Source organism: Sceloporus occidentalis, unplaced genomic scaffold (assembly GCF_023333645.1).
Source record: "Sceloporus occidentalis isolate IW3139 unplaced genomic scaffold, rSceOcc1.0.p SCAF_5, whole genome shotgun sequence".
NCBI lineage: Eukaryota > Metazoa > Chordata > Lepidosauria > Squamata > Phrynosomatidae > Sceloporus > Sceloporus occidentalis.
Genome location: NW_028316985.1, coordinates 121,278,461 through 121,303,199, shown reverse-complemented (window position 1 = coordinate 121,303,199; position 24,739 = coordinate 121,278,461). Strand labels below are relative to the sequence as shown.

General features: G+C 38.7%; 1 protein-coding gene across 1 annotated transcript in view; it reads right to left on the bottom strand.

The window, feature by feature from the left end:
- LOC149312754 (dolichyl-diphosphooligosaccharide--protein glycosyltransferase subunit TUSC3-like) overlaps positions 1–24,739 on the bottom strand; it is a 165,808-nt gene that overhangs the window by 17,419 nt on the left and 123,650 nt on the right. The window contains exon 7 of the mRNA XM_089526981.1: positions 18,797–18,860. Coding sequence (XP_089383107.1) covers positions 18,797–18,860 — 64 coding nt within the window. The remainder of the gene's footprint in view (positions 1–18,796; positions 18,861–24,739) is intronic.

Below are 24,739 nucleotides of genomic sequence, written 5' to 3'. Positions count from 1 at the left end.
CATAATGATAAAATAATTTTAACTAATTTGCCAGGATCCTAAGCTGTTCACATAATTGCCTGAAAAAGTATCCATGAAAGGCAACTGTTACTACTGTAATTAACATCTGTTCCATGCAGTGGGCATATAACAATGCAAGGGAGATTGATATATCATAGGACCTATTTTTAGCTTTCAGGGGAAGGGGGGGGGAGAAGAAAGAACCCTGTCACTTGATAATCTACTTTAAAAAAATTGCATTGTTTGTATGCAAGCTAATGGAAAAAAACTATCCACTCAGCATTACCTTTGTTGTAAACACTCAATGGTATATTTGTGTGTTATGGATTTTTTTATCCATTTTTTTTTCTATTAATAATTTTTACAATGGCTAATAATATGAGACTAGATATGTCCATCAAGGACTTGGAAAAGGTGAAGACAGAAACATTAAACAAGTCACCCTTCCCATTTCTAAACTGAATATGTTTTATTGTCTTTCTGTGTGGGATTTTTCAGGGTGAAAAGACAGGATTGGCACGTCTTCCGAGGAAGATATATTTAAAAAGCCACATTGATTGCAGTGGGAGAAAGTCACACATATGATTAACTGTCTTCAATGAAAATAAGTGAGTTAAAAAAGCTTGGGGCTAATCTACTAAAATTTTAGGATTACCAGAATAAAACAAAACCACTAGTGTACCATGATGAAACATACACAATACATTTATAGATGTAGAACCTGAGGTTGTTGTTTTTTAAACCTTCATACCTGCCAACATTTCACATAAGAAAACCAGGACATGTGCTGCAAAACAACATCAGAACATGATCAGGATGGCAAAACGTATTAATGTGTAAGAACAGAAAAGGTTGTAGCAGTTTGCTTTTGCAAGAGTCTGCAGGGAAAGGGAAAAATCCACTGTCTCCACTCTTATCCCCTTAACTGAATGCACACTACTTTTGCACTCTGAACTCAGATTGCATAAATTGAAATAAGCTAAGTATGAAGAATGAACCTGGGAGGAACAGAGAGAAACTGGGACATTTTAAAAGCAGCTTAAAAATTGGGACCACAGAGAAACAATAGAAACTAGCCCTGCCCAAATCAGGACATTTGGAAGGTATGAAATATTACACAAATACCACCTATGAAAGCCCAAATTACTCACATCCTTGAGTGCACCATTGCATGGATCCATAGGCCCAGTACAAAATCCCATTAAAAGGCAGAGTTTTGTTCTCCACATAAGGTAAGGCTGAATCTTATATAGCCACCTTCAATTTTTAGAAGCTGCTAAAAACACAAGTTGGGAGGCAATCCACCTTCTCTGCCAAGGAGGGCCTCATTTTGCCCAAACAAGAGGGCAAGATCAAGCTTACATCTATCCTACTGGATGGTAATATTTCCTTCACTCAAAAGACTGAGGTAAACTGAGCATTACAAGCTTGCTTCCATCTCTAACTGAGTTTTCCAATAACCAATAAATCCCAAGTGGTAATGGTGGTTTTCATCACAGAGGGATGCGGCAGCTTAGTGGTTAAGACACCAATTCTGACAATTGTAAGGTTGCCAGTTTGAGGCCTGAGTGCTGCAAGATGGGGTGAGCTTCCATCACTAGTCCCAGATTCTGCAAACCTAGCAGTTCGAAAGCATGCAAATATAAGTAGGTGAATAGGAATCACTTTGGTGGGAAGGTAACAACGTTCTGTGTAGTCATGCTCACCCCATGACCACTGGAGTCATTTTCAGACAACGCTGGCTCTTCAGCTTAGTAACAGAGATGAGCACCGCTCCCTACTGTCGGTTATGAATAGACATTCATGTCAAGGGACTACCTTTATCTTTTTTTTTTTTTTTTGTCATCACGGCTTTTGTAGTTGCCTGCACTCTTAATAATATCTTTCAACATCTACTGCTTGCTTAACTGGTGACAGTGTTTCTGTCTATCAAAACTTTTAAAAACAATCAGTTCAACCTTCTTGACTTATTCTTGTTTTGTATGTGGAACAGTGTAGTAAGGAACTGAAAGCACATAGCCAAGCAGCAAAGAAGAGGAGACAAGCTCCATGTGCTCAACTGTTTATGCAGTGTTTAAAAAGCCCAAATGGGCTTTTTAAACACAAAATAAACAGTTGACATCTTAGATCATGTGGAGCTTGTCTTCTCTTGTTTGCTGTTATTCTTGTTTTAAAAGATGGTGGGGGGGGGGGCTCATAATCCCTGGAATAAGTCGAGAACTAAAACATGAATGGTTATCAGCTGAGCTTCTCATACAGGGAACACAAGAGAGATATGCTTTTAATTTTTAATAAGAACCCATGCTGTCCCATGTCATGATGGGACTTTTTTGGTTTTATTCTCCCTGCCTTTGTTATTTAAATTTGATAGCGACATCTGCATCTATACCTCCCTGCTTCCTTCCCCAAGGTATTTTGGGTGGCTGGGTCAGAGAATCCAGCCAATGCTTCCTCCTATCCCTGAATGGTAAGATATAATAAACAAAATAATTAGCAATGTGATACACTTGATGAAATGAAATGCTTTTCTCTACTTCATTCTTTGCTTGTTCTCTGGGTTTCCCGTGTTTCTGAATTGTACCTTAGCTAGAAACAAATTTGGAATCAAAATTTGTGTACTGTTTTGCAGCAGTTTTTAATTCCTTTGGATCTTTTCTTTTCGATTATACATTGCTACTGTGTTTAGCTGTGCACTGATAAATCACTGCAAAGAAAGAAAGAAAAAGGAAACTAGAAGCAAACATATGTACAAATGCAACATGGTCCTTTTGTGCATTGTTTTAGGTGAGGAGCAACTGTATGCATTGCATCTTAATACAGCTGTATGTGCAAACCACATTTTGTGGCCATTTATTTTTTCACTCTGCATACACATGCACATTCATAATGTAGATGGGGCTGGGGGACAAAGACATGAAAGAACTGAGATCTCCAAGAAACTACAGCAGCCATACAAAATTCAGAAATAACAGTAAAAACAACAGAGCATTGGAAGAATCTATTTTCCCCCCTGGAGATATCAGAAAGTAATTAAACAAACCTCATATATCTGGGAGGAATCTTGGGGCACATCCTCTCACCCCACCTGCTTCCTTGAGTATGAAATGCATGGGCCATCAAGATGGCTGCTTTCCCCCTGAAATGTAAGGAAGCTCCAAGCTATGATGGAGGACACACCTGTTTAAAATCAAAGGTACTTATTTATTCAAAATCAAAGACTAAAGAAAATGACCTTCAGGAATGTAAGGGACACTGGCATATGTGGTCATGCAGTATTATTATTATTATTATTATTATTATTTGTAAGGCATAAAAATAAAACTGGGCAAGTCGCTCACTCATTGTATGTGAACGGGCAGACAACTGGCCTCCTTGTCCTTCAGGTAACTCAGCTGGAAAATTGAAAAAGTAAAATCTCACTGAAAAACCAGATGCTACATCTGAGCCAAGGTATCATGAGCAAATAAATTACAAATGTATAAATAAATAAAAGGTCACTGGCTCACGTTGGCCACTCAAGTATCCATTTTAATTTTTAGAAAATGAGTGTAAGGCAAAATCTAAAGCTTCACAATGGTTCCAAATCTAACCCAAGCCATTATTTATTGAATTCATTTATTCATAGGGCAATAATTACCAACATTTGTCAAACCCTGGCACCATGGAAGAGGTCAGTGCCTGCAAGCATGGCCAATGAGGCAAAGAATGCTGCCAGCTTCCCAACACTTTTAGGTTCCCAATGGTTGCATAATCCTCCCTTCAGCACAGTCTCTCAGAGAGGAAACGCCTGTAGTGGTTGTCGTGGAATGTCAAAAGTTAAGAGCCAGTAGTAACTTCCATGGGTAAGAGAGCATAGTTGTTTGAGTGTTGGATTATGACTCTGGAAAACAGGGTTTGATTCCCTGTTCAGCCATGAAACCCCACTGGGTGACCTTGAGTAAGTGACATGTTCTCAGCCTCAGGGGAATGCAATGGGAAAGCTCCTCTGAACAAATCATGCCAAGAAAACCCCAAGACAGGTCGCCTTAAGTCAGAAACGATTTGAAGGCACACAACACACACAGTAACTTCCATGCTGAATCTCTTCAAGCTCATGCCATTTTATATGAGTAAAAGCAAGCCGAAAGCAGCAGCCAAAGCAACCTGTCAATCTGGTCTCCACAGGAAAACTGACCTATCATTCAGTCCTTACCCTAACATGATTAGCACATGATCCGTACTTGCCAAAAACAGGACAAAAGCACCCTGATGGTTAAGCTTACTATACTTTCTGACTGAAGCAGCTGAGAGTAGATGACATCTTTGCAGCCTGAGATATAAAAGCTCTGGCTCCACAGCTGTGCTGTGACTCCTTTATATACTACACTGGGAGCACAGTGAAGAAGGGAGCCACACCATTCTGTACAGTCAAAGCACACAGAACCTGAATATTCCCTGCTGTGGAACTTCAGAACTTGTCTTCCTCCCAGTTCTGGGTTTTGCCACAACTCAGGTGAAAGTGGCAAAGTCCCTAAAATACTGTAATTGCAACTGAAGCATACTGTCTAGAAACATAACAGAATTTGAAGACTCCTGTGAAACAACTACCTTTTGAACCTTCTGATCTAATACAAGTAACACCTTCCTCTTAAAGAGAGTGAAGGAGATTCTTAATAAAGACAGAGAAATGGTACTGGGGCATCAACTAACCAAATGCGCTTTGTGTTGTAAGAGAGATACATCAAATAGACATGCTAAATACTAATGGGAAGCCTTTCTATAACTTTTCATTACAGCATTAAAATTTCCCTGCCAGTACACAGCATTTTAGGATCAGTTTATTGGAACTTGTTTCTGTGCAATGCCTTCTCATCTTCTGAGCTGTTCCCTGAAATTCTGATTTGTCCTCAAGTCAAGTGCCCTTAAGCCTGATTCAAGGGCACAGTCTACTGGGTAGCAAGCATGCTGTTCCTCCCTAGTCTTTAAGATCTCAGATCAGTCCTTTTGATGGGATGGTGGTTCTCTGCACACTACTGAAATAGCAAGAGGATGGGCATGGTATGGAGCACTTGGGGTAACAAGGGTACACTATATAGAGTAGCTTTCATATTGTTACCTTTTAAAAACAGTCACTGCACAAACAATTATGTATGCATACTGGTTATCAGGCTTACAACAATTCCTTTTTTAGAAAAGTCATATGTGATACAGTGGTTCTCATTTTCTGGTCCTCCAGATGTTTTGGATTTCAAAGCCCAGAAGCATCAGCCAGTATGGCCAGTGATGAGGAAAGTAAAACAAAACAAAACAAAAACAAAACAACAATAACAACAACAAAATACCCCCCCCCCCAAAAAAAAAAAAAAAACCCAACAACCACCCTGGATGACCAAAGGTTGAAAACCATTGATTTAATATGACTTTTTCAGACACTCTGACATAATTCACATTTGGATTATAAAATACCTAGGATGATGTTGGACAGCAATCTATTACTCTCTGTGTGTTTTGTTGACACGATCTATTAACACAAAATCAAAAAGAATATAGCATAGGAAAGAATCTGACCTATATCTAAAATAGTCAGATAAAGAAAAAGAAAGGAAAAGTAATATATCCTAGCTGGGTGATGAAGAGTGGAGCCTGAGACCAATTCCTATGAGAAAAAGTTGAAGGAACTATGTTTAGTCTTCTGATATGTGACTGTGCCACATAGATGCTGGAGCATTTTTTTTTCTTTTGTTCCGAAGGACAGGATTTGAATTAATGGACTGAAACAAGGAAAAGGAACATTGGAAATAACATCTTGATGGTAAAACCTGCTCAAAAATAGAATGGACTGCCTTGGACTGTGGTAGACTTTTCTTCGCTAGTACTAAAGTAGAGGTTAAATTACCCCTTTTCAGAGATGACTCAGTAATGGATTTCTTATAACGGCAAGAAATTGGAAAGGTTAACCTCTATTCTTTTCCCCAACTCTATGACTTACTATTCTAGGTATTCATAAGAATGATCCCATGCAGTTATAATTGTAAGGGAAACATACATAAAGATTCCGATTCTCTCCAATCCCACCAAACACTTGTGCAGTATATGCATTTCAAAGCACATCTAAAGCCTGCCTCTTGAAGGTGCTTAAACAATTCTGTATGTAATTGGGAATTCTATGATGCTGAAAGGGAGAAAGAAGGCTCTCCATAACAGAGGAAGCTGCACATACAGAAACACACTGAAGCCTTTGTCAGCTCCACTGTATATGGGTGGAAAACCCAAATGTCTGTGTGAGGACTATGCTCAGTAGTTGAAATGTGTTTATGTGCAACTTGTTTGAAATGCATAGTAATATTCCCTTCTGGCAGAAAGACACAAAACATAATCCAAGTAGCATACTGCATTATTCTTGATTGCAGAACAAAAGCACATGTGAAATGCAGCATAGTTTCTCTTATAGGGTGCATTTGCACTGTAGAAATAATACAGTTTGAGTACAGTGTAGATGCATTCTATTTATACGTCAGCTTAGTCATGATAGTATGTATCATTCCAAATGTATAAAATCAGGGACCTGAGGCTTAAAATCAGAGACATGAGGTTTAACACCAAATGCAATTTTTCAAAGGCCAAAAAAAACCCAAAAAACACACCAACAAGTTCATGGTTAAGGAAGAATGTAAATCAATACCCACAACTAATCAATAATAGCACTCAGTGACACTCAACCCAACTATTATAGGTTAATATACTGCCAGTAGTGCCTTACATGAATGTGGATTGAAGCAGTTGCCACTTCTCTTATGTTTGCTCTCATGTCACTTACAAATAACATCCAGCCATATAATTTTGCCCTGTAGCATGTTTACATGAACAAGTAACATATCCCCTTGGAAAGTGAAATATTTGTGCATTATGCATTATGCAAATGAAACCACATAAGTGGAAGCTTTTCAGGGAGTTAAACAAAGCCACTGATGCAACAAGAAGCTCTAATAGTGCACTTTGTACACATGCTTAGTCATGCTCAAATGCATTTACCATATATTCTGGCATATGTATTACATTGTGAGCAACATGCTCACCTCAGATGTATGTCCCTTGTGTACAAATATTAATACATGAATGGACCACTGTTACCACTGCTGGTGACAGTAAATGACATCAAATGTGAACAGAAAAGTGTGAAAAGCTTAAATTGATCAGGCCTTCCCATCAATATGGGCAAATTAGGCCAAAAACAGTTGGTTCCCCAATCAGTCCACCTTTTATGTTTTGTGCTGGCTAGGTAGATTGTTGCCAAAAGGACTCCAGTCCCTCCTGGGTCTAGAATGGGCTAAGACAAGCATGGATGACAATTGTACTTGGGCCTCATGCTACTCCAAACCTCATTCAGTCAATCAGTAAACCAATCACTTTATCTCTATCTTGCCTTTTTCCCAAGAGTGGGACTCAAGGTGACTTACAGAACAAGCTCTTTTCCAATGACCTATTTCTCTTTGCAAGCTGAATCCATTCCTTGCTATATATTTGGGGCATCATGGATATGTTTGGAAATCCCCAAACCCTCACTCTATGATTCTATCAATATTTCTGTGAGTCCAACTTTTTCATCTGCTTTCTCATTTTTTCCAAGCAGTCATTCTTCTGAAAATTATCTCTTTGAGGTAGCTAATCTGATCTTTCCAAGGATATAAAATAACACATTCCTGTGTCCAAAAAGAGACAAATAAATATTAGTGCTCACAGGAATTTCAAGGAATTCACTTGAAGCAGCATTATTTTCTTGTTGAAAAATGGAATATGTTTTTTAGTTATTTAGAAGAGTGGAATTATCAGAACCAATGTGAGTACATAATTCCACTCTGAGTACATAATTCCAATAGGAATATCAAACACTTGAAAGATGCAGGTGTATTGTTTTTAAAATAAAACCCCAAAGGCAAGTTCTTATGATGCTTGACTATTTTTGATGAGCTTTGCTTCTGAGAACTGACATTCTATCTAAAATCATTAGATCCGTGAAGGTAAAATTTTTAAATCCATTTCAGCCCAGTCCAAGTACAACAAGCAGAGTACGGAACTACAGCTGACTGGATGACAGATCACTAACTTTCAGATCTTTCCTTTTCAGAGAGATAACACCTGAGCTACTAAGAAAGGTGCCAATCACACTGGTTTGAGAAAATAGGTTTTGAAAAGCTTGAAAAGGAGAACACCAAATAAAAGTTGAAACACTGATATACAATTCTACTTTTTTCAAAGAAAGAAACCAACTCAAACAACCCAAGACATCAGATGAAACATTGATTTGTTCTCTGAAAAAAAAACAAGCAATCTGGGTTTACTTTAGAGTAGTAGAACACAGGCATACAGTAAAACAAGTTTAGGAGTTTGTAAAGAAAAGGTGATACCCATGTCTCTTATAAATTACTTTACTTCTTCTTTCTGTTCTATTGCCTAATTGGTCTGGTTGTCCTGTCTTATGTCATATTATGACATTAGAAATGAAATAAATAAATAGAAATAAAATAAAATAAAAACTGCCTTATGTTTTAAACAGGATTCTAAACCATTTACGTTGTGATACTTTTCTCCCACCCTTCCATGTTTATTCTCAAAGCCTGCCTTTGTGGAGCTCCTATCTTGACACTTTAGCTCTTCTTTCCAACTGCAAAAGGACATATTTGCACCCCACCAACACATTCCTGATGTACTGGAGTACAAATACCATTATCCCCAACCAGAAACACTAATGATGACATTGACTGGGAGTCATGGGAGTCAAAAATAGTCCAGAACATCTGGAGTGAAGCAGGTTGCAGGAAATCATACCCATATTTCCTCATAGTCATCTCATCACCCTGAACATTCCTCTTCCTGCATTATCTCCTTCTCTTGGAGATCTCCCAGCTAAGACTAAGATTATTAGCTTCTCATGTCAGAAAATAATCTATTCTCCTTGTTTACTTTTGTTAGTAGGTAAAGTGCTAAGAACATCAATGGTGCTAAACCATGAATTAATGTTATACATAGAAACTCTTCAAGCCTGGCCTACAGAGCAAGAAGCTGCCATGTTAAAACTGACCTTAAAACATCTAATTAGAAAACTGCTTTAGTAGCCTCGTTACCAACATTTTATCTGCATTTAATATGTTTTAGAGAAGAATGAATGATGAGGGGTGAAAACCCTGCAGGTTATTGTAAATCCCCATAACAATGACCTTCAGATTTATCACTTGCTATACAAGTAAATGCATCGCTAAAAATGGGAAGTCTTTTGATAAAGAAAATATTTATTACTTGAGACCCCTTAAGTGGGGTGTTATTGCAACACTGAATATGAAAACAGCAGAAATTACAGTTGCTAATCTTCAGCATTCTGGTGCTAGAAAACTGAAACAAGCATTGTGAAAAGCTTAGAGTAAAATGTGCAGCAAATTTGATACATGCTGTTGGCAGATTGAAGAAATATTACTCGATTTATAGCAAAATGGGTGCATATGCTGTGTAGGGCGAGAGAGGCATTAGCAAGGAATCAGAATGGAAAGGCTAACAGATAAAGAGTGAGTGGGAATGGGAAAAGCCTTCCCAATCTGAATTCCATCCTGTGTTTGCAAAACAGGACTTGATTATTTGTGTCAAGTATGAAAGCCAGTGTGGTGTAGTAGTTTGAGTATGGACTCTGGAGAACACGGTTCAAATCTCCACTTGGCCATGAAACCCAACAGGTGACCCTGTGAAAGTTACACATTTCCAGCCTCAAAAATAGCAATGACAAACTCCCTCTGAAGAAACTTGCCAAGAAAACCCTGTGATACGTTTTAGATCACTGTAAGTCAGAAATGACATGAAGGCACACAACAACAATGCTGCAACAGCAGTAAGTACTCCAAAGCTCTTGCTAGGTAGCACCATTAGAGATTACAAGGAGAGGTCACTAACAGGCAGATTCTGTCACATGGCAAACTAATACTGGGTTTTACTGTGAATCTCAGCTATACTTAATGAAATCATTTCTCCTGACATATTAGCTTTTTTTCTTACAGGAAGAATTTTCTCCCAAGGGACTATAGTTTAGCACAGGAGTGGGTGAAGCTTGCCTCATAAGAGTTCTTCTGATATCCAACCCTGACCCAACAACAACAACAACAACAACAACAACAAAAATCTTAAAAGAACCCGTGTTCATTTTTAAAAAATGTATTGTACTTTTTAAGTATGTACAGCCTCTTGTATCCATGGTGGAAAAAAGGCAGCATATAAATTAAATAAATATATAAATAAACAAATTATTTTCAGCTGGCATAGGGGACAATCCTGCCATATTTTTGTCTTCAAATTGGTATAGGCCTTGGAGCTTTTTACAAAACCAGAAGTGTTGCCTTTGATTTTAAAACAAAACAAAACTTTCTGAGGCTAAAACAAGTCTGGGGGACAAAACGGTGGCAAGCCTCCCCCACAATTAGAAGTCACAAGAGGCCTTTTGAAAGTAGAAATTTTAAAAAAAAATAAGAGGCACATCAGTGTGTTTGTGTTCATCTACTTCCATACAATCTACCCTGCACGTTCCGGTCCTCTGGGAGGAATTTATTGCAGCCTTTAAAGACCAGATTAACTGCAACCTCCCAGAGGACCTTTTCTGCAACTGCTCCCAGGCTATGGAATGGCCCACCAGATGAGATCCATCAAATTACCAACTGTGGCCCGTTACAGACCGCCCAAAAGGGGCGGTCTCGGGCCGCTGCCGGTTGCAGCGCAGAGGAGTCGCAGCAGCCAAACTGCGTGACTCCTCCGTGCTGCAAAGAAGAAGCGTGAAAATCACGCTCCTTCCGGCAACCCGGAAGAGACACTGCAAGTGCCAAAGCGCGCACTCGTGGTGTCACGTCCGGGCCATGACGTGAGGACGCAGAGCGTCTGCTACATCAAAATGGTGGCGACCATGTGGAACGGCCACCGCCATTTGTTACGGACTCAAAATGAGATGTCCTAAGGACGTCCCTTATGGCGGTCTGTAACCCGCCTTAGACAGCTTCAAAAAAGCTGTCAAGACAGATCTCTTCAGGCAGGCCTTTCCTGAATAAATTCCCCGGCCACAGATTGATTACCCCCTCACACAATATATTTACTACCCCCTTGCCAATGTTATCTTTATTATAAATTGATTTTAAAACTCTTTTAATTGTAAGATATTAATTCTTTTTTAGGGGGTGATATTGTAATTTTATGTATTATATTGTATGTGGACGTTTTAGTGTGAGCCGCTCTTATTGTCTTGTTACAGAAGAGCGGGATATAAATAAAAGTTTTATTTATTTATTTAAACCTGTTTTAAAGCATTGTTCTTTGGAAGATAATATTACCTACAGAGAAAAACAAAACAAAACAAAACAAAAACAAATATGGCAGCTCTAGATTCAGCTTTAATGCTCTTTGGGCTTGGTTCGAAATTCAACTGTTGGCTTCAATTATTATAGATGGAGACAGTTTATTTTATTTATATGCATTTGAAATTCAGGTTGTGAATACTAAAGATGTGAGGGGAGGGCTAAAAAGCACTTGGCTGACTAAGAAGGTAAAGACCTAGGCTGAGTCATGAAACTTTCATGCTAGTCCAAATATTCACCCCAAAATTTGACACACTTGTCACATCATTTCTCAAGTTTCTTTCAAGTCTTCCAATGAATGAATGAATGAATGAATGAATGAATGAATGTCTGGTCATTGAAATAATGGTCTGCACCTGCTATCACCTCTAAATTATTTGAAAATTTCCTCCTTTTCAAACTCTCTTTAAGGTTTGGTAACAGAAACAGCTCTGGTGAGTAGGGTGAATGGTCTAAGCACTCTAAATTCTTCAAAACATTAATTGTCTTGCCAACCCTGTGAACAGATTCATTGTCCAGCAAAAAGAGAACACTGTTTTTCATCCAATGCCTACTTTAACTGGAAAGTTAACAGCAAAAAGGTATACTGGTATTCTGCATTAATTGTTTGGCTCTTCTGAAAATGGTCAGTCATCAAAATACCTTCCTTGTCCCAAAAACTTTCTTGCTGACCTTTGAATCTTGAATTTCTTTGGCTATGGGGAACACGAGTGCTGCCACTGCAAAGACTATTCTTTGGTCGCTGGATCATTGTTGTGATGTAACCATGTTCCATCAATGGTGATGAGTTGTTACAACCCCCCCCCCCCCCTTTTGACTAGATTGCTTAAATGCTGCATAAATGAATGCTGCAAAGTAAATTCATTAAATTTTTTTTCTGGACAGCTTTCAAACATTTTGGTACCTACTTGGCTGAAAGTTTCTGCATAGTCAACTACTCATGAATGATAAACCCAATCTGTTCCTGATGTATTAGCTGAGATTTGCTGATCTGCTCAAATCAGGTCATGAGCACGTTCAACAAATCAGGAGATGACACAGTTGAAGGCCTCCTGCATCTTGCTGCATCTTCAATTTCAAAATCTCATGCTGAAAGTTGGCACACCATTTTTTCACAGTTGAGTATGACAGGCATTTGTCACTCAATGTTTACATCATACACTCATGGATTTCCTTTGGAGTTTTCTTCTGCAGGAACAGGAATTTCATGATGGCCCAGAGTTCAGCACTTCAAAATTCTATGCTTGACATGGTTCTATCTGATATAATTCAGATATTAGAGCTATGATCCTGCAAACTGGCAGTTTACAATACAAAAGAACACTCTTTCAAGTTACCATGAAAAAACTATGCTCAGATTTTGGAAGTGGGTCAGGCCAAGAACTTTACATCACCCCTTTGTAAAACTTCTAGAGCACAGCCATGGCCAAACAAATATCATTTCATACTGGTGTACCAAAAGAAAAGTGGATTTAGCTTACATGAATCTATTTAAACTTACTTCTATTGGTCAGTTCTCTTGTATTTAAAGTTCTTTAGTCCATCTCAAGTGAATTTCACCTTCTGGCATGATTTACTGATGATTTTACACACACACACACACACACACACACACACACACTCAAAAGGAGAGATCCTCAAGGCAACCGTAATATTGATTCAAGCCTGCCTAAAACCAGAAACTATTATTTCTGAAAATTACATACAGTACCTTCAGGCAATGATCGTCTAACTGAGCTAGTGAGAAATATGTTTACAGAACATAAAGCTTCATTTTCAATTGCACCTGATAACAAGGTACTGTTGCTCTTAGGAAAGAAAACAGAGCTTTGCTAGGTTAAGATAAATGAGAACAGATGTTGAGGAAAAATGGCACTGCACTGCTGTTATAATGACAGATTAAAAGCGATTGAAATCTAAAAAAACAATTCTCAAACTACATTCAGCATTAATTTTTCTTCCCCTGAAAATACCTGTCCTCAGATGCACCGCATGTAAAGAAATTTGCAGACAGAAGCCAATCTATATCATTTCTGGGAAGACAATCCACATTTTGGCAAGTTTACCTTGCAAAATGTTGCTGTGCAAGAGAAAACTGACTTAGTGAGCCTTGTTATCCCTTAAGCAAGCTTTAGACAGGCCTAAATGAATACACTTTGACAGAATTACCCTGGATTTGCTTTGATGTAAATGAGACAGGCATAATGTTCAATACTGTAGAAAACCTGCTAGATGGAAGCGGCAGGAGGAGCAGGAGGGCAATCCCTGTAAGCTTACGGCAGCAGGCTTTGACAGCCTCTTATGAGTACGTTTACAGACTTAATTCTGCACTACCTGAGAACTGTCTTAAGCAAGAATGTTGTCAAGAAAACAAAAGGGATATTAGAAGCCTGTGCTACTGAAATGATTTATGCATGGGGAGTAGCATCTAAACTTCTCCACATCCTTGCATAATCATATGCAATGCTATGCCACTTGTTTCTTGAGAGATAAGTTACCAGCATGCTAAAGTGGACTAGCCCTAGTAACTGCTATTAGTTACCGCAACAAGACTAATGCTACTGAAGGACTCCAGAATGTCTCTATATAATTGAATCAGGGAACAGAGGAAAATATTTTGGTATGAATGACATGCAGGGTGTAGGGTTGCCATAATCCTCTACCACCAAAATTCTCTACCACGGAGACAAAATGTAGAAAAAATGTAACACAAAATTTAGCCCAAAATGTAGAACAAACTCAGACAAAATTTGCCCTGAAATGTAAGACATTCAAGAAAGATGGAGGACACAACCAACTAAAAGCCAAAAACAATATTTTTTTAAAATAACATTAATATAAATCCTTTTTTTTTTTTTAAAAAAAAACCTATTAATATAAATCCATGCTTCTTAGTCATGCTCAAAATGGAGAAGATTTTGACATTCTTCCTGGACAGAAGGTTGAAATGCAGCTCCTCCTCTCTGGAAATAATTTGAAGGCACACAACAACAAACATAATAAAATACATCTGAGGAAGTAGAATTCAAAGATCTTGTTGCACCTCTGAGACTAAATGCATCTGAGGAAGCGGACTTTAGTCTAGGGAAGCTCATGCTGCCAACTCCTTTCTTTCAGTTACCAACAACAATAAAGTTAAAAGACATAGAGATTTGGAGCACCTCTGAGACTAAACGCATCTGAGGAAGCAGATTCTGCCACCGTTGGAGGAGAGGGCTTGTCATGGAGGCCTCCCTCCTTGGGGCCCAGCTGGCCAACTGAGGCCCTGCACCGCTGATGGCTGTGCAGACCCCACCCCGAGTCCCCCAATCCCAGTGAGGCCTAGCAAGGCATCTAGGCTTTGCATGTCACTGCTGCCATGCTGAAAGCGCAGCAGGGGGCAACGGTGGGGGAGGAGGCAGAGGTGGGATCCAGGACTGGCTCCAAACTTGGGCCAGGACATTAACAAGCGGTTAAAAAACCTTAACAGCAAGGCAGAAACCGGGATATGGCAACCCTAGCAGGGTGGTACATTTCAAGTGCCACGATATTGGCAACAGATTATACATTTAACAGGCATTGCTATCCCTAGTAATGCATCTACATGGCAGATTTCTATGAGTCTAGTTCAGTACTGGTCATGTGTGAAGTATCATGGGGAAAAGGCAGCAATGCAGCCATTAGGACCTATGTATATCGGTTGGAGCAATCCAGAATGAAATCAAGAATCAGAAATATTATTATTATTATTAACCTTTATTTATAAAGCGCTGTAAATTTACACAGCGCTGTACATACAATCTTTTTAATTGGATGGTTCCCTGCCCTCAGGCTTACAATCTAAAAAAAAAATTACTGAATTAATTATTTAATTATTATTTTCAGAGGGATTAGATTGGGATGATCCACCCTCCAAAGCTTCCTATCCACTCTGAAATACGTTCTTGAACTGCAAACATCTCTGTTCAGTTGCAAATAATGATAGTTAGTTACCATATCTGCTTGTTCACAAAAAACTTTGGACTTTAAATTGAGAAATGTGATTCTAAACATTATTGATGTCAGGTCTCTTCCGCCATAATAGCTAAAGATAATTTCAGGTTCCAGCATCTCTGAATACCAGCTACTAGGAAGGCAAAAAGTAAGGAAATCACTGTTGCCTTTGTGCCTCACCTGTTACACTTTCCAGGACAATCCGGTTGGCTACTAATAGAAACTGGATACTGGACTAACAGATGCTCAGTCTGAGTCAGCATACTGTTTGTGATGTTATTAAGTTTTCTGAAACAGATTATAGACCTTTGCCTTTCAACACAGTCACTTAGTGTTTTATTGGAGGAGGAGAGAAATTGATAGCTTCCTCTGGGTGATTCAACCAAATGCAAATTAGATGAGTGTCTGAAGGCTATCTACCAAGCAGCTATCCCACACAGTCTGACAATGAGGTATGGATAAGAAAATAAATATGCAAGTCTTGTCATGTCCTCTATACTGCATCTAACAAATCAACAACTTGACACACATTATATAGACTGAGTTAAAAAGCAAGTGTTTGACTCCATTAAGCACTATTATGGCACACTGACTTCATCACTTTTCTGTTTGATATGAATATTTTTTTAAAGGAAAAGAAATCAGAGCTTCTAATAATTATTGCTGTTATAAAAAAGATAAAGAAAATAAAATTTCTAAAGTGTAACTAATAAATGTTCATAAGGAAGACTGCAGATTGCATTTGAAACCTTTTTGCAGTCCATCTTTTGGTGTGATCATGAAATAAAACCTTCAAGACTTATGCTGGATGATGCATTAAGATGTCAAGTGAAGTTATTTGTTCTATCAACAATTTGAGTAGGCAGCCTAGTTTAAATAATTTATACAAACCAAAAAAGTTATAAGAATGACATATTAAGTCCAGTGGCTTTCTTACATCTACAGAAGGAAAACAACAGTGTGGAAGGGGATTCCACTAACCAATTAAGGCATCTGAAAGAGAAAATATAGCCCTGGTGCACAGAAAGAGCTTCAACACACATAACAATGGACTGCTCATATTTTTGTTGTGTCGAGGCTAGGGCTATGAAGAATTTCTGTAAAATTATGTACAGTCAGCCCTCCATATCAGAGAACTAGCCTTTAGCTGAATGGAGCATTGGCAAATGGCTCCGTCTCATTGTTGTCAATAACGGTGCCTGCATGCAGCATGCCAACATGGCTGTGTGCATGTTGGTGTCACTGGCACTAATAGGACTTTATTTTTTGTTATTTGCAAGGGACCAATCCCCTGCAAATATGTAGGACCAACTGTATTCTTCTTGAGTCCATGACTGACCCCTGAAAGATTGTTGCTTCCACTGTGACAAGGCAAGGAGGGTGGTTTTTGTCGAGTTTTAGATATTTACACAAAATGTATCTGATCAGTGCTAGTGTCTTTTCCTTTGCAAAGCTAATCCAACACCCACACCCACAAATACATGCACACAGAGCAAGCACAAAAAAGGACTGTCTGATTACCTGAAAAGATGCAAACAACCCACCAATGCTTGTCATTTTAAAAGGTCCATGCAAGAAAGCAGTAGCTATCCTAGTTTTGTACAGTTTGTGCAAAAATAATTCTCACAGTTGTGAGAACTCTCATCACTACTGGTAGGAAATTATCTTCCTATCATGCAAGCAAACAGAAATAAATTAAAAATAAACCATCAGTTTCTCCAGCTCATGCAAAAGAATGAGCCAAGCAAGGATATACACCCCTATTCTAGGCATGTTCTCTAATTATGTAAATTGCTCTATATGAGGAACAGAACCTACTGCAGTAGTGTAAACGCACGTGTGCACGCACACACATACATTTAGCTAGCTTCCATTTGTGAAATACTTCAACTTTATCTACATACAACTAATAGAGAAAATCTGAAAGATAAAAGCAAAGTATTGGAGTATACTGGAAAACTTTTTTTAGTAGTATCATACAACTCTGCAATAGCTATAAATTAAATATAGCAGTTTAGACAAAATATACAATCTGTTTTTAAATGCATATGAATGTTTGAATGCATATGAGAATCATTTTTAAATCCTTCCCCAATTGTAAATGCTTTGCATCAAAAAATATTGACCCACACACTTTTTGCACGTCGGGAGCACAGTCACTTGAATTACTACACTGAGGGAACTATTCTAAGAGATGAAGCTGTTTGCACAGGCCAAGGAAGGTATATAGTCATGAGCTTAGGTGCCCTCATCCAACCAAGTTGCTGGGAACCTCAAGCTGGTGTGAGAGCTTCAGACAAGGAGGGATGACATAGTAGTGCAGGAGATGGGAAAGGGATTAATCATCCATCCATTCTCCCTTTTGATTTCAGAAGCATTTAGTCAAAATATAATTAAACATTACATACTGGTTAGAATAATCTGGTCACATTTGGCTTGTTGTGTAGTGTTGTCTAGGGGTTTCATGGGGTTTTGGATGGATTAGTATTCATAGGCACCTTAAAGATGATTGGTGGTTCCTAAGTCTTGCAGTACAAGCTTTCGGAACTTAGGGACAGTATCAGAGATCTCCATTTGTACCAACGTTCTTTGCCCATTCATAGTTCCAAGGTACCAATGTGGCTTGATATGGGAGGTCACCCTACATTGGATTCAGTGAGGACCTAGGGAAGAGGCATGAATTTTACATTTCCCTCTTCTGGGCCTGGGAGACCTTCTCAATGGCTTGTTTGAGCTTTCTGGCTTGTTCAGAATGGAATTCCCACTCAGGTTCTTTTTATATTCTATTTATTAATAAGATGTGGTCTTTAAATCCATTTTCTGTCTGGCTGTTATTTGCTTCTCTGTATGGAATGCACTGTCTGAGTGGATACACAGATGATACATACTTTGCCTCTGTGATCCACCCATCCATTTAATACTTAAAGATGTACAGGGGTAGACACCTGATCACACAGTGAGGTCCATGGATATATACACACACATGTGCACACACATGTATGCCTATGTTATGAGCTCATAGGCATGAAATTGAAACTGGCTTCCACTTTTAAGCTGTATATTCAGACTATACAAACAAACTCTTTTTAGTTAAGACAGTCAGGTTTATCAAGAGACAAAACTGTCAGCTTATTGCTTGATGACTACCATCACTGACACTATGAACTGATGTCAGTACATTATAAGCAGGTCTGAACAGATAGTATGCTATCAGGAAACCAGGTAGAATGCAGAAAATGAAATGACTACAGTACAAGAGGGTGAGGTGGGGGGAGCAAAAATTGCTGTAGATTCTCTACAAATAAGACAGCAAAAATATTGGGCATCATCTTAATCATAAGGTAAATAGGCAGAAAATGATCAAACCTGTTCAAAATCTCAATGCTATTCACTGTCAATGCAATTTCATTTAATAGCGGACTCTGCTTTGGCTTGCCTTGTTCTATCCATCAACATTTGAAGGATACTCAGGAGCAGGATAATATGAGACTCTGCAACAAACTGTGCCTGGCTGCTTCCATGTATGTAGCTCTGAGAAACAGGGAGAGGAAAAAAAAAACATATAACAGATTAGGTGGCACAAAATGATGTAATTTTGTTGTTTGTTGTTACTGAAACAAGGACAGCATTCAAAAAGATGATGCATAAAGGGAATTAAAAGCAAAACTTTACCAACCTGCAAAACAAGCTACGTACAATGAACATAGTTTCATAAAAAGATGATGAAGGCCCATAAACACAGCTACAGTGTTGCACCTTAATTAACGTTAACTTAGGAAAATAAGCAAAAATGTTGGGGGAAACAGCTAGGGAGGGGTGCTGCTGTCCTGCCAAGCTTACACACTTCTCAGAGGTAGCTGATGGACTATTATTGGCAATACAGCACTGGGTTTAGATGAAACCTTGGCCTGCTCTAAGAAGGCAGCTCTTATGTTCTTAAAGCAACGTAGGCCTGCCAATTTCTTCCCCTGTAATTTAATTATAATGATAGCATTAACACAGAACAAAACCCACACTTTGAATACTGGCTTTTTAAAAAGATAATTAGCATTACAAATTTTTGCCTTGGCCCCAATGTGCTCTCTTTTCCAGGGAGTTTCCCTACTGGGACAGCTGGATTCTTTTGGCTGATCATCAAACCCCTGGTTGCTGTCATTTTTTGTATGTACTCTTGAAGGGAAAATGGAGCAGTGCCCTTTACTTTTGAAATTTACAAACTGTAAGAATGACTTTTATAACAGAAGAGAATATAGCCACTCCTCATCAATCACTTTCTGTTATACAATTCTACAGCCCAATAGGAATAGCATTTACATTTCTACACTGCTTCAGAGTGAACTAAGGACTCTCTAAGCAGTTTACAACGTGTAAGCCAATTGCCCCCAACAAGTTCGATACTCATCACAACATTGTGGCTGCTGTACCGGAATTTAACAATTGGGCCACCAGGGCTACATCAATCCAAGTTGATGTAATGTAAACTACAATCAGCTTCACTCATTCAAACCCAAATACTCACATTCTCAGCTGCCCTTATTGGCTGCTATCATCATCATCATCATCATCCATTATCTATACCCCACTTTTTCTGAAAGACTGAGACTCAAGATATCTTACAAATTAAGATGATTATGATATAGTTAGAAACATATAAAAGTCAACAATAAAACACAGAAGTAAGCTATTAACAGTTTACTTCTGTGTTTTAATGCTGACTTTTCGTATGTTTCTAACTATAACAATGGAGCCAGTGTGGCAGAGTGGTTTGAATGTTGGCCTATGACTCTGGAGATCAGGATTGGATTCCAAGCTCAGCCATTAAACCCACTAGGTGACATTGGGCAAGTCACATGCTCTCAGCCTCTGGGGAAGGCAAAAGCAAAGCTCCTCTGAACAAATCTTGCCAAGAAAATCCCATGACAGGATCTACTAAGATCATTGAAGACTTGAAGGCACACAAGAATGAAAACTATTAATAATATTAAAATAATTTAAAATATACTTTTAAAAAGGAAAAAAAGAACAGTGTTTGATGAGTCAACTATTCTTAAAATGACATATAACTAGTGAAGATCTTGAACTATATCTCTTATGAATAAAGCTAGTTTAAGTATTTTACCATCTTTAAAATAGTCAAAAAAATTAAGCAATTTATTAGTTGGTACAATCATATTGACAGACACTGTTTCATGGTAGCAGTGTCACGTTGATGAAGAATGTACTACCACAACATGTTCTCACAAGCACATGAGCACTAAAGCATATTTCTGTGAATGGATGCAGAAGATCTACATGAATGATTCTAGCATCCATGAACTGATCTACAGTTCTTTGAGGTACCGCCATATTATTTAACTGTATCACTTTCACACTGAAACCTGCATGTGGAGTTTTCAAGTCCACTGAAAAAAGAGATGAGGTCCCTAACTGAATCAGCACACTCACTTGCCCTCACATGTTAGCTGAGTTTCAGATGCAACTATAAAAAGAGTCTGTACCAAAGGTAAGTGATGTATTCCTTTCCAAATCTACTCTAGTGATCAAAGTCACTGCAACAGCAAGTCACAATGGCCAAAGGGCCCAGCAGACTTCAGTAACACTTAACTCTATACTAAAAGGTCAGTGCTTCAAAAGATCTTTTCCTTACAACACTACAGAAGATCAAGGATTTCATCTCCTAAATCTTGCAATGACTGTGGTGGCATTTAAAGCAATTATGCCAAATCTTTTTCTAGTTTGAGTCAAGTTGTCTCACACGGTTTCACTGTAGCCTGTTAGAAAGGATTTTTGCCTGTTCATTCAACTATAAATGCTAGTTGACAAATACAAATGCAAACAGCATGCAAGTAAAATGCTAATACAACCTGTGTCTATAGCTAAACTATATTTCATTAGACCACTGAAAGCGAACATGGTGTAGTGGTTTGAGCATAGGATTTGAACTCTGGAGATCAGGTATGCACACAGAGACAGAAAAGGAGTGTTGAAGGGTGGACTTAGGCGGAAAGACAAGAAGCTCCGTCTTGGACATGTTGAGCTTCAAACACCGATGGCGCATCCACTGCGAGACAGCTGTGAGACAAGAGAAGACTTGCTGTTCAAGCCTTGGAGAAAGGTCAGGGGTGGAAAGATACAACTGGGTGTCATCGGCATACAGGTGGTAGGAAAAACCAAAAGAGCTAATGAGTTTTCTTAAGGACAGGGTGTAGAGAGAAAACAGAAGGGGACCCAGAACAGAGCCCTGGGGAACTCCAACAGATAAAGGAACAGGAGAAGAAGTCTGACCTCTTGCAACTACTGCAAAAGATCTGCCAGACAAGTAAGATCTAAACCAGTCAAGAACAGAGTCTGAGAACCCAAGGTCAGAGAGTATGTCATATGCAGTAGAAGAATGGCTAGTACTGAATCCAAGTAAGATCTTGACTTGTCTTCTACCAAAGCAATACAATAAAATTTAAATAATGCTTGCTATATCTTATCCCAGAAACCCCTAAGCTTGTGAATGGTACCTCTCTTTGGGTTTGCAGTTCTCCTTAAAAGAATTCACTTTGATTTAACCAAAGGTGGTAAGAGGCAAAAGTTCTGCCTAGTGTATCAAAACCAATAAAACCACATGCATATATATGTTCCTCACGAATCAAATTAATCATTTATGTGCACTCCTAGATTTATTTAGCATTACTGATCCAGAGATGATATATACTTTGCACACACTCTCTCTGGAGTAATCAACGATAGCCATAATGGATTATATTTTTAAATTTCTCTAAATACTGCATATGTTTGTGATCTCCAGAGTGATATCTGTCACGGTTCAGTAAGACACTCACATTAAATGTAGATTGCGCTCATTCCTTTTTCCCTGTTAAACTGTGTAAATAAAATAGAAAACGGTAATTGGAAACAAGACCGGTGTGAGTTACATTTTAGTCCTCAAGGCAATTCAATTAGCTTCTGCAATAGCCCACATTAAAATTTAAACATGATTGCATATTTTGGATGCTACAATGGTCTCCAGTGTTGATACCTGAATAAAGCAGCATGGGTTTTTTGCTTCACTTACTTGGTGCAGGTGATGAAAAAATAATAATAATCTAGAGATGTTTGTGTGGGGGCATTAATTAAACTCCATTTAAATTAATAAGCCAGAATCAGGGGACAGCATTTCAGTCAAGTTAAAGAGGTTTTCTTCCCTTTTAAAGAGATAGGGATGAACAGTGTTCACAGCATTCCAAATGGCCCTTTCTCACATGGTGCAGTGAACAAGACACCATCACATCAACTGGAACTTTTTCCTATCAAATTGGACTTTTTCACTACTGGAGGCTAGGCCACTGTGCAATTACAGCTAAAAACCACCACCACCAAATAATTAAATAGTCATTCCTGTGATTGCACCAACTCTGAGGAAATAGACTACCACTTCTTTCACACAGTTAATCTCCTGAGGCAGTAGACCAAGGCTGCGTACGCACTGCAGAACTGCAGTGTCATACAATTTTAACAGACAAGGCTCAGTGCTGCAGAATCTTGGGATTTATAGTTTGTTGTTGCACCAGAGGTCACAGATAGAGAAGGCTAAATATCTCACAAAACTACATATTCCAGAATTCTATAGTATTGACCCAAGGAGGTGGAATGTGGGAAATGGAATGGACTGCAAATGGCTGCAACTTTATTGGTTGCAATTTGCAGTATTTTCTATAGTAGATGGAATCCATCTGATCAATGAATAGTCTGACTCCCAGGGAATTCTCTGCCCTAGCCAAGAGGTGAGTAACATAGACAGTGGCAAGATATATGGCCCACCTTGGCTTGGACCAATTATATGGGCTTTTTCTGGGATCCAAGTGTATAATTGGCATGACATTCTCCAAGTTCAACCAGCAGCTTGAAGTGGTATCTCCAAGATTCCTTATGGAGTCCCCTGTTTTGAGGAGTAATAATTCTGTCCCAATTTCTACGATACCTTATATTACAATTGCTATGGGTAAAGCAACAGTCCATCAGTGCGGTGATCATTTTCTGTTATCTACTGATAAAGCTCAGTTCATAATAATAAAATTACAAGAGCGTTTCAATGAGAAAGTCAGTGGTGGAATTGGTTGGAGTAATATAGGAGCTCTACTATATGTGTCAATGATGGGTGAGGTCCCAGGGGAATATTCCTAGCTACAGGTGAATCAGCTCTGCAACTATGCACTCTCTCCTATTTCAGCACTAGGGATGTACATCTTCATTTGTTTCATCCTCTCATACAAGAACAAAGAATCTCAAGAATTTTAGCTCTTTGCTTGATAATACTGGGTTGTTGTTTTTTCACAAATGACATTTTCTCAAAAATGTTCCCAAATACCAATAAAAATAAAAAGTATTTGAGTGGGAGACTGCCAATGAATACCAGATGCCATAGGCTGTATTTCAGAGCAAGGAACCAACAAGACCACCTCTGAGAATTCTTTGCCTAAGAAAACTCTATGAAATGCATTGGGTCACCATAAATTGATATGCTACTTGAAGATGTATACACACACACACACACACACACACACACACCAAGACCCTTGGTGGACCTAATTCACTTGTCCCTGCCACTTTTGAGATTTTTTATTTATAAGACATTCAATGTGTTGGTCCTCAACTACCACCATAAACTCGGGCCTGTTACAGACTGCCAAAATAAAGCTGCTTCGGGTCTCTTTGGAGGTATACTGTTTAAATGATGCATGCATCTTAAGAATCCGGAAGCTGCACCAAAGCTGCACTCCAGTGCTTAGGAATGGAGTGTGGCTTTGGCGCGACCTCCGGACTCTTAGGAACCATGCATCATTTAAATAGCATACCTCCAAAGAGACCCCAAGCAGCTTTATTTTGGCAGTCTGTAACAGGCCTCAGTTTCACCCAAAGATGCACTCTGAGTGCACATTGAACACCAGTGTTTTGCTCCTAATGCATATTTATTTATTTAGGTATTTATATCCCGCCCTTCAGCCCTAATGGCTCTCAGAGCGGCTTACAATTATTGTTTTTAATCAGACAGTTCCCTGCCCTCAGGCTTAGAATCTAAAAGACACGAAACAAAAGGAGAAGGGAATGGTGGAGGGAAAGGGTATGAGGTGCAGTGGTTCTTCTCTCCCTCTGAGGCCTGGACCAAGGCAGATGGATTGGAGGGAGGGCTCTCATATCATCATGTTTACCAGACTAGACAAACAGACAGTGAAATAAAATGTTCAGAATAGACTCACAGACTATCTCAATGGTCATTGGACAACATGTAATGTTTACATTGTTCCTACAGCAGAGAAATGCTAGTTCTCCATTTCTATAGGTCTACCAGTAGTAATAGCCAAAATGACAAAAGCTATTCCTGACATAAATATAGTGCACGTTCTTATTTCATCATCTTTAAT